Here is a 10,430-nt window from a genome sequence, read left to right as displayed (position 1 = left end):
ATAAAGTCCAGTGCCTTGCTGGGTATTGTCCTGTGTCTGGCTTAGTTCCACAGTCCTCAACTCATCCTTTTTTGGGAAAGAAGGATTTATGTGACAATGATCTGTCTCTTTTTTGTGGGTAGCATCTCAAAAAGAAGAGAGACTAAGTTAGTGTATGAGCTTTCTCCTTAAAGAAGGTGGGAGAAGGGAATGGCACTGCAGGAGAAAACTTGTAGCAGGAAAGAAAAATTTCTCACTGGTTTTGACAGAGCAGTTCTCAGAATTATCGGATTGTCTTCAGCTGTTGATCTCAGTGTTTATTTTCAAACACTTTTTTTATGAAGGAGAAGCCAGTGTTCCCCAGTTCTTTACTTAGCAGCATGTCCCTTGGACAGTATTGTGTCTGGAGCCCTGGGACTCAGGCTGACTAGCCAGCTGGCTATCCTCACCAGGGATGAGCAGGGACTGCCTTCAGCCAAGGCTGGAGGGAGATGTGTGTTCATGTTTCCAGCCTGAAGAGATGGTTCAGATGCTGATTCTGCTGACACATCTGTTTGTGTAGCCCATAAACATGTGGAGAGGGCCCATCCAGCATGGAAGAGGGTTCAGGTGCTCTTAAAAAAAAGAGAAATCATCCTTATTCTTCTTTTTACATTCAAAGATTGGGAAAAAAAGCCAGAATAAGGTTTCAATATCTTTGGTTGTCATGTAAAATATTAATTAAGCAGGGATGTGATCTTCAGAGACAAGAGGGGTTTTTAACCAGTAAGCACAGTCAGTAAGGAAAGACAATAAAAATGTCCTTCCTCACCTTCAGTGTTCAGAAGATAAAGCAGACTTTTGGCTGTGTGTGTTATCCAAGCTGACCTGGTTGCATACTTTCGGAATGACTGTGCTGCTGATTGGAGTTGTGTGTCTCAAATACTTTGTCAGTTGCTACTGCACTTCTGGGAAGGCCCGTTAGGTCTGTATTTGCTTCCCGAAGCATAGTGGAGTCTAATGAAACCCGTCATTGTTTTGGAACACTGTGATCTGCTGCTAAAAGAACTACTGTTGTATAATCCTTAATAGCAGGTTAGAGTGGCAGTTGCTCCTCGGTTTGAAATAGGTATGTGGAAGGATGGCTTCCCAGTTCTGTCTGGGGATAGCACGTCTCATCTTGTTCTTTCTCTCTGGGAGCTGTAACTCACACGGTGTTCAGCTCTCCTGAGATTGCAATAGACCCTTGCACAGGTTTAAACACCAAGAGTGTTACTTAGGGGTGAGAAGCTGAAGGGAAGGGAAGGGAAACTGGCAGTGTCTTGTGAGGAGAGGGAGCAATGCTCTGGCTAACGAGTACCAGGGGTTATGTTTGCCTTTTCTTGCCGCAGACTGTTCTGATGTAAAAGAACAGAGTGAAAAAAACAGTTATCTTGACTTTCGTTTCTGATTTGCAGAACTCAGTGTGTTCACTTCATGCTGACATTCCTGCCTTTCGTGTTCTTTCTGTTAACCTGCAGCTTGGCTGTCAGGCTGTCATGCTTCATCTTTGGAGCAAGGATATTAATATTTGCATTGAGTTCCTATTGTGGCTTAGTGCCTGGTTTTAAACTAAAGCAAATACATGGGAACTCTGCTAAATATTTTTTTACGAATGTCTTATAAATAATTTCTTTAGTGTGGACTGTATTACAGCAGTGGTATCAAATTAATCTGTAGTTCTTAGTCTTCCAAGGCCCTGTGCAACTAGAGCAATTGCTTATCAGAAAAACTGTGAGAGAAGTAATTGAATTATGTTCCGTGTTTCTTACTGCAATTTAACAGCTGGAAGCACAAAGCAGTGAGCACATCATCTTAGCCATGTCCACACTTGCCATTGGCAGGTGCTCAGTTGGACAGCAGTTTGGGAACCTCTGTGGCAGAGGTTGCCACAGGCTACTGAAGGATTTTTCCCAAGGAAGCAAGTTTCCCAGGGCTGTTAGGGTGCACAGTTTGTGTTGGTGTGGGCTCAGAAGAGTCTTTGTTTATCCATTCACCTTCTTTCCAGATGAAACCACTCTTTGGAGGTTTCTTTCCAATATTGCTTGCACTTCAGCCTCATACTCACTTATACATTGATGTATAAGATGAGGAGGAGTTGCCTGAGGCACAATACTCAGTTTGCCTGACCTGCCGTATAGCTCAGACTGTTTGACTTTTCTGCATTAATTCTTGACTCCTAAAAAAGGCTGATTTAAGCGCCCACACACACTTCATTTAGAGCCCTCTGATGATGGAAAAAGTATTCCAGAAATTTGTTTTTTCATACCTAACTGTCCTCTCTGTTAATGTTTTTTGTGTTGGTTGATTTATTTAATTTCCAGTCACAGGCTCTTGTTCTGTCATTGCTAGACTGAGAGCCCTCCACAGTCACACTGCTTGCCTGTGTGTAAATGCTTCCAGACTATTTTCAAATCACCTGCAGAGCTGCTCTCTGTAAATTGGCAGTCTTCCACTCCAGCCTTACTCTCTCTCACAGCTTTATTCCTTTCTCTATATAATCAGCATGGTTCTGAATGGGGACAGCTGGCTGAAGACAGTTCTCCAGCAGAGTTTGTAGCAGTGACAGATAGGGACATGGAGTCCTGCTTGGTAGTCTTGTACATTCAGGCATCATATTTGACCTGCAGTCGCAGCATTTCTTTGAGAGCTCATGTTCGCTAATTCTTCTCTGTGGCATAGCTCTTGTGCTTCTGGATCAAATCTCACATTTCTTCAGTACGGTCTTCCTATTTTTTTTCCAGTTCTGGGAAAATGGGGTACACCAGAGTTAGTGAAGTGGAGAAATGGCATTACCCCTAACAAACTGTTTGTGTAAGAAGCAGTACCTTGGAAATAACTAAAATAGCAATTCTGCAAGAAATATTGAGAAGCACAAGCTATATGGAAGGTAGAAAATATGCTGATTAGCTCACTGGAGAATTTGTGGTTCCTGTTTCAAGGCAGTAAACTAGCTTACAGATAAATGAGGAGAATGGATGGGCTCATAGTACTCAGAGAGGATCAGACTGGAGATTTGCTCCTCACAGATTTGCGCTATGGATTTCATAGTTTTCCAAATTCCATTGTAACCATCCATAAAATTGATCATAATTGAATAATACTTAAGCAACCAGTGCTTCTTGGAATTCCTGAATGAATAGAACTCCTTGAATAGAAATGAATGTTCACACAAAAAAACTCCAAATTTATATATTTGTGAGTTTTAGTGCGTCTAATGCATTTGGGCCCTGGAGTATTGCTGAAGCTCAAGGCACTGCATAGCCACTCTGTGGGTGTGGTGGTCAGTACAAATAGTCTGATTAAAAAATGCATGTAAAATAAGCAGGGTTTTGTTAAATATATTTTGCGACATATTTGATGCATAGCCATTACTTTAGGCTCTGACTTTGTGGCAGAGATAAAACTCGGCCTGAAATTAAATCAAATCCTATAATAAATGATGTGAGTGGCATTCTCCTTTCTTATACTGTACCCATTCAGAAATAGACCATGGGTTACTGTTATCTATGGATCAGACCATAGTCAAATGAAAGCATGACTGGGAATTTCACTAAGAGTACACTCTTGGAAAAAGCAGCTTTGTAAGCACTGTGGTGGTGTCCAAGAGTAAGTGCTATCCCCTTCCTGCAGGAGGACTCAAAGCCAGTGCCAGAGATTGCAAGCTTGGAGCTGAGTGGGTTAGTACAATCCATGGAGCAAGGAGAGTGTTATCAATCTCATGTAATCCAGTGGTTCTTTTACGCTGCATGTGGGATCTCCTCCTGTGAGCTCAAGGCACATCTATGGTTAACCTTAACAAGTTCGTAACAGCAGATCTCTACCTCTTTAATACCCTGTAATGAGTATTCAGAATTATCCTGCTTAAAGCCAACCTCAAGTATTAATTAACATGAGCTGAAAGCGCACTTTGAAGTGTCTCGTGGAAGTAATTTAATATTCTAATAAGAACAACGTGTTTTGTCCTTCCTGCCATCGGGAACCTGAAGCCTTGCTGTCAGAGAGACAGCCACCCAGAAGTGGAAGATCTTCAAGTGAAGAACTTCAGGCACAAGGAGGGAAAAAAAGTCAGTTCTCTGGTTTAGGTCATTTACAAGCTTCACTGCTTACATCTCAAGTCATGGACATAGTGGTTTTGCAAAAGCATCACTAATTGAAAACACCTTTTGGAAACAGTTTGCCTTTGGCTGTCAAGCAGAAGTGTTGGCATTAAAAGACAAGAGTGGTTTGAATTGTCATCCCAGGACTGTGGGGGAGAGGGAAGGAGCAATGTGAACTAGCAGAGCTTGTGTGTACGGCTGCAATTCAGAATAAATTGGAGCGGCGTTCGGCGTCCATGCAATCCCTGCAGCCTGGAGCCAGGCAGAAGCCTCCTGCTCTGCAGCTCTTGTCACGCACAAGTACAGGCTGACCTCTCTGTGCTGCCAGTTGATGCTAAGTATTGAAATTCGAATTCGTGTAAAAGTATACTGTGCTAGGAACATGCAATGTATCTCTGTGATTCATCCTGACAGCGCTAGGAGCTCAGACTGATTTTTAGCAGAGGGACTGAGGAATTAGGGCTTCTGCATTCCCACTGGCTCTGTGTTATTACCTCCTCTGTGCCTCGCTGTCTTTAGCTGACAAAATGGGAACAGCACCTTTTGCTGTCCCTAAATGTATTATGTGAATGAGAGTTTGTGAAGTGTGTTGGGATCGCAGGTGTAAGAATGGCACTTCTGGTGAGGCCAGGAGCCTGCCCAGGCCCTGCTCACACAGTGCCAGTGGGAGATGCCATTGAGGGAGATGACAGTTCTGACCCCTTTCTGCTGTCCATCTCAGGATTTCGGATGCTCCAGAGGATCAGAGGGTATGATACTAACCTGAGTGGATTTCAGCTCCTCCAATGCTAGCTGTCCCAGGTGTCTAGCCTAAACAAGGTGCAAGCTACTTCTACTCTCGGTGGAGGGAGAGGGATGCTCCTGGAAAGTGATCCACTTGTTTTCTTAACAACCCTTATGTAGATAGTCTTCTCAGCTGCAGAAAAAAAAGTGCTTTTCCCCTCCCTTGCCCTATTTGTGTGGCCATGCCATGACCGGGACCAGGAATTTGACATGAGTCTTGATCAAGCCAACCCTAATCCTGTTGCCTTTGCTTTTGCCCGTTCTCAGGATTTTAGCCTGATTTACTCTTCCCTTGCTGAGACCCCATAAAGCTGTTTGAGATGGAGCAGCGTTGCAGCAGGGAGCCAGGAACTGCTCTAGGCTTGGCAAGGTCACCACGAGACTTGTCTGTACGCCCACAGCCTCTGACTAGACACAAAGCTTTTAAGTAGCTAACGTTAGGTGTGATGACTTTCTCTTTATTCACTTTCCACTGTGCACGTACATGCGTGGGTTGTGCTGCCAAGGTATTAATGATTCTTGAAGCAGAATGTGTGACAGGAGGCAGATGTAGTGCATGGTGAATCAGTGTGAGTACGCTACAACCTTGGGATTGGTTAGTGATGCTTTTGTTTCTCGCTACGTAAGCTCTTCGAGAACAACGTGGGAAAAGTGGGATTGTCACCACTATTTTGTTCATCTCTACATTTTAGTGTGTTATGCCTCTGATTTGGCATTGCATCATCAAAGTGTCAAAATGAACTCAGGAAAGAATATACGCAGTGCATTTGACCTGAACACGTCAAGTATTATCAGGTGCAGAAATTTCTAACTATGTGTTGACAAAAATGGATAAGAAAAGTAAAACAAGAAAAGTAAAACTTGAAGGGAAATGCTCCCAGACATGTTACTTAATTTGTATGAATACTTAAAAAAATACGTTGTGGCTAATACTTGAAATCGTCCAAAATCTGACAAAATAAGCACAGGGATTTATTTCAAAATTTATGCTAAAAATCTCATCTTCTTTTGGACCAAAGCATATGTACTGGGTAGCAGCTCTGTATCAAAGCTTTGCAGCTGAATTTTGAATACCTTTTCGAAATGAACCCTGTACCATAAATGTTACCAGATGCTTCATTAGGACAGCAGAAGCAAGGAGCATGTTTGCAGTAAATTATGAGGAGGTGTTCTGACATGCTTTATCTATGTAAAGATTTCTATTTTTATGTGAAGCTATTTACAGGTTATTGATTTCAAAAATAGATTTGTAACTAAAGAAAGATGCATCATATTTCAGTTGCTTGGAGTTGAGAATCTTGCCTGGCTGGCTGCCTGCTCTCTTCAGTGTTTATTCCAGTGGCTTACAAATGTATGGGGTAATTCTGTCCTTCTTATTTTTCTCTCTCTATTTGGAAGAAGGAATTTGCATTCAGGGCACAGGTCCCATGTCTCTTACCCATGCAGGTAGGCTGATTTTTATGCCTTGAAGCACAGAACAATTTCACTGAAGTCTGTGAGGCTTTTTGTGTGAGTAAGACTTTTGGGTGGGGAAGATCCATTGCAATATCTTTTATCAGTTGTTACAGTTTTGTTTCAGAGCAGTAAGCTATTGTCACAGCACCACTGCAGCCTGCTAAGCTGTAAGCATGTGCTTGAGTATGTATAACAGACAACTTGAGCATAAGAATTTTTTTTTAAATGTTGTGTGGACATTAAAAGAAAGATTTTGATAAATCAGGGCCAAGCCTGAAGGTAGAGATAATCTTTTATTAGAGCAACCTACAGAATTTGAAAACTTATGCAAGCTTGTGTACCCAAGAGCTTGTCTATTTTTTCCAGTCACATCCTTCGGTCTAATAAAAGATTTTGCCTCTGTCTACGAACCTTGTCCTGCATGTGAACTCTCTTCATCACAGCTACAGCAAAATACTGCTGGATCATTAAAATAACTCTGGTCTTCCTTGCTTAATTATGGAAACTCAGATTTTTGTGGCTTCCTCAAGTCTCAGCTTTTTGAATCCCTGCATCCACAAAATGATGCCGTCTGGTTTCTCCTACTGTAGAGGAGGGTTTCTTCACATGGGAGCTCAAACTGCTCCACCAATTTCTCATTTCAGAAAGGTTATTATAAAGTTAGCCTTCTACAATTCTTCTGCCATCTGGATTTTAGGGTATTTTTTAGGAAACCATTGGTGTATGCTATCAGGTGTCTGACACGGATGGCTGCTGGAAGCAGCACTATCCTAGTACCTGTGGCAGCATCTGATATGATATGATGGTGATGGAAAGCAGATGAAGTGGGAAGAAGAGGCTGGCAGAACAGAAACTCTCTGGCTTTGGCTGCGGGTGTAAATCTTCGAATCTTGCTATGCCTCTGGCTGGGAAGGCAGAGTGGTGTAGCCCTTCTAAATGGCGCAAAGCTTGGATTTGGATTTGTTTCAGCTGGAAGACCTAGACCAAGAGCTGTCTAAGAGTCCTAAGACCAGCCATGCAACAGTTTTTTCAGAGCTATTTAACATGTCTTTTAGAGGCCTTAAATGTATACATCTCTTGAGTCTGAATCTGTAGCTCTAGGCTAGTAACTTTAAAATAGCTCCAGGTAAGACCAATGTGGTGATGATCTGGGCCGTCTTGAAATGTCCATAGGGTAGATGCTTTTCCGCCCTTGGAGGACACAACCCCTTTCTGTAGTTTGCCGTCCTGGGGTCTTACCAGGTCCCTCACTCTGGTGCATGTCTCAGCTGCAGACCTGGAGTCTGTCACCCTTGCAAGGATGCTGCTGCTTTCCCAAGCACTGCTGCAGCCCTTGCTGCCCCTAAGGAACCTTGCTGCAGGCAGTGCCCTGCCTTCGAAGTGGAATAGGAACAGGTCGATGTTTGAGGGCTGTTTAGTTCTGTGCCCTGTGCTGCCTTCCATCTGCCTTTGGGCATGGCTTAAATAGCTGGTAATTACTGTAAGCCCTTGGTGGCCTGGGCCTGGGCTATTTTAGAAGCTGATTCTCCCTGCATGCCCTGTTGTGGAAGTTGCGGCTGGCTGGAATGGCCTGTTGCCCTCTCACTGTGGTGACCCCCTCTCCTGGGTGTGTTGTAGGGAATTCAGGGGGAGAGCTCTCAGCAATGGCATGCGGTCCCTTGGGCTGCCTGCCAGAGCCTAAATTTGGTGACCTTTAGGACGTGGCAGAAAACGCATTTGTAAACCTTGGTTATAGTAACTGGTAGACAAGCAGAGAATGCTGGAGGAGGAACAACATATTTTTTACAGACCAGCAACTAGTAGGTAAATAGACTAAGAAATGCTGTGACAATTGCAACTGTTGCTCTTTAATGAAATTTAAAATTAAACAATTATACAGATTTCCTTGAGGAGAGTGAGCATGTGTGTGACGCTGAGAGTGCTGTGACTTCTAGCACTGGTTTGGACACTCACTCTGCTCTCTGCTTTGCTGGAATCATCTAGTTCCCCTTGTGTAAGATGAGGGCAGTCGTATTTTAAAGGTGTCTGGAAGTTGTTACTGTATCATTACCCATGTAGCTTGTGGGCGGTTTTGTTTCTTTTAAGGAAGAGTAAACAAGCCAAGGCCTGCAGTCCAGCAGTTGTGTGGGTTACACAAGAATGTGGTTTCATGTTATGCCTAATTTGGTATCACTGTGGGTTGTGTCTCCCACCCCATTCTCCACACCAGCTCTAATGATAGTGTTGTGGCAGGCTGAGCTGGGCTCACCCTGCTGACCAGTGGCGATCTACCCAGGTTTTGGTTGGTTAATTTTGGCGAGTGAGGACTTAGACTGGTGAGCTGAATTGAGTCACCATGGGGCTGCTTCGTCACCCCACTTGGTGCCAGGGATGCAGCAGGAAGCTGCAACAGTCTGGCTGGAGGAGTGGGCAGGCAGGATTGCCCCTGTGTGCTAATAACAAAATTGGGAAAGGTACTCCTGTTTCCTCACTGCAGGGCCTTCCTGATCAGGAGGACTGGCAGTGGTTTGATTGTGACCACCAGTACTTGTGAAGGGGTGCTGATGTTTGTGAAGATCTGCCAGTGAATATTTGCATTGCTCATGTTACAGGTCTACAGTGTGTTCTTGCCTGTCTCAGTGTGACTGACCTGCAGAGGACAAAGGATCATCTTTCTATTTTCCTTCCAATTGTTTCTGCTAATTTAGCATCAGCTTGAGGCTTTGTCTTTGCTTAGAGATCAAATGGCCAGGGACAAGACTCTTTGTTTTTACACTGGTATAAGTGGCAAGGTCAGTCCCAGTGGGGTTTATCTCGTGTATGAAGGGTAGGTTTTCCATCACTGACAGCTAATGCATATTGGTAACTCTAGGGTCAGAAAATATCCCTTTTAGGCAATGAAGACAAGGTTTCTGTTTGTAAATGCATTCTCACTACAATGGATAGGAATGTCTTTGCAGTTCCAACCATGTAGAAAAGCATTCCCAGCTCTCTGTTTAAGGTATCAAAGAACAGCATCTTACTTGACCTGCAAACTCAGATCATTCCACCAGGTACTTTGCAAGACTTCCTGAGAGGCATCATATGTCCTTGTAGCAGGAAACAGACAACTTTCTGGTGAAACAAACCTTGAACTTAAGCAAGCTTTTCTCTTCTACCTCTTTCAGAAATAGAGAAGCATTTGAAGATGACAACCTCATGGAGCGACCGACTCCAGAATGCAGCAGATCTCCCTGCAAACATGGATGGGCATGCTCTGAAAAAGTACCGCCGGGAAGCCTATCACCGGTAAGCCATTCGTGTCATCCCAAAGCTAAAGGGCTGAGACAGAGGGAAATATACTAAGCACAAACCCCACACTTCTTGGTTTTTTGCATGTTGGTAAAACAGAAAAGTTGTTCGCACCTTCCTTGCAGGAGCATTGCTGGAAGAGAGCTTGGAAGACAGCACAGTATTGGCCTTTACAGTCAAGCTGAGATACATGGACTAGAGTGAGTGAGGGTATGCTGGCTTAATGCAGTCAAAAGATTAATCGAAGTTAGATTTTGGGATAGAAGCTTTCAAGTCCAGAAATACTCAGTGGCAGAAGTTTTATAGTAATTATTGCAGTGCACACTGGGATAGCAGAGCCTTAGGCACTGGAATGCACAAATACGAATAAGGAGGAAGTGAAGTCAGATCAGAAATTAGTTGAGAATTATACCTCATGTGATTACTTGTGTGTCCACAGGAGCACGTAGGAGCATTAGGCAAGATCTCGGTTTTCTTTTCGGTGGTAGGTGTGCCTAAAACCATCTTTGCTGTAAAACAGTTGCAGTAAATCAACAAGATAGAGTACAGAATAAAAGGAATGTTATCACTCTTATTTTATAGTTTGGGAATCAAAGTACTAGGCACTAGATCATTTTCACAAGATCACATTGGAGGTTTGGTTGAGCCAAGAATTTAGCCTGCAGCTCTCAAGGTTCCAAGCATAGAGCATAAAAGATGGATTCAGTCTGTATTATTATCGGATGCCTGGACTGTTATGGAGTTAAAAACAACAGCATCTAGCAATTGTCAGTATTCTGTTTGTGGGAGGTATATCTTCAAGGTTTAGCTTGATTAATTTGAGAA

At 43.3% G+C, this 10,430-nt stretch overlaps 1 protein-coding gene across 1 annotated transcript in view; it reads left to right on the top strand.

Annotated features, from left to right (window-relative positions):
- Positions 1-9,489: 9,489 nt before the first annotated feature.
- Positions 9,490-10,430, top strand: part of NT5C2 (5'-nucleotidase, cytosolic II) — a 41,658-nt gene continuing 40,717 nt past the window's right edge. Inside the window, exon 1 of the mRNA XM_009074239.1 lies at positions 9,490-9,602. Coding sequence (XP_009072487.1) covers positions 9,502-9,602 — 101 coding nt within the window. The 5' untranslated portion in view covers positions 9,490-9,501. The remainder of the gene's footprint in view (positions 9,603-10,430) is intronic.

The sequence above is a fragment of the Acanthisitta chloris genome, unplaced genomic scaffold (assembly GCF_000695815.1).
Source record: "Acanthisitta chloris isolate BGI_N310 unplaced genomic scaffold, ASM69581v1 scaffold1165, whole genome shotgun sequence".
NCBI lineage: Eukaryota > Metazoa > Chordata > Aves > Passeriformes > Acanthisittidae > Acanthisitta > Acanthisitta chloris.
The sequence above is the reverse complement of the archived record's forward strand: the minus strand, read 5'-3'. Positions and strand labels throughout refer to the sequence as shown.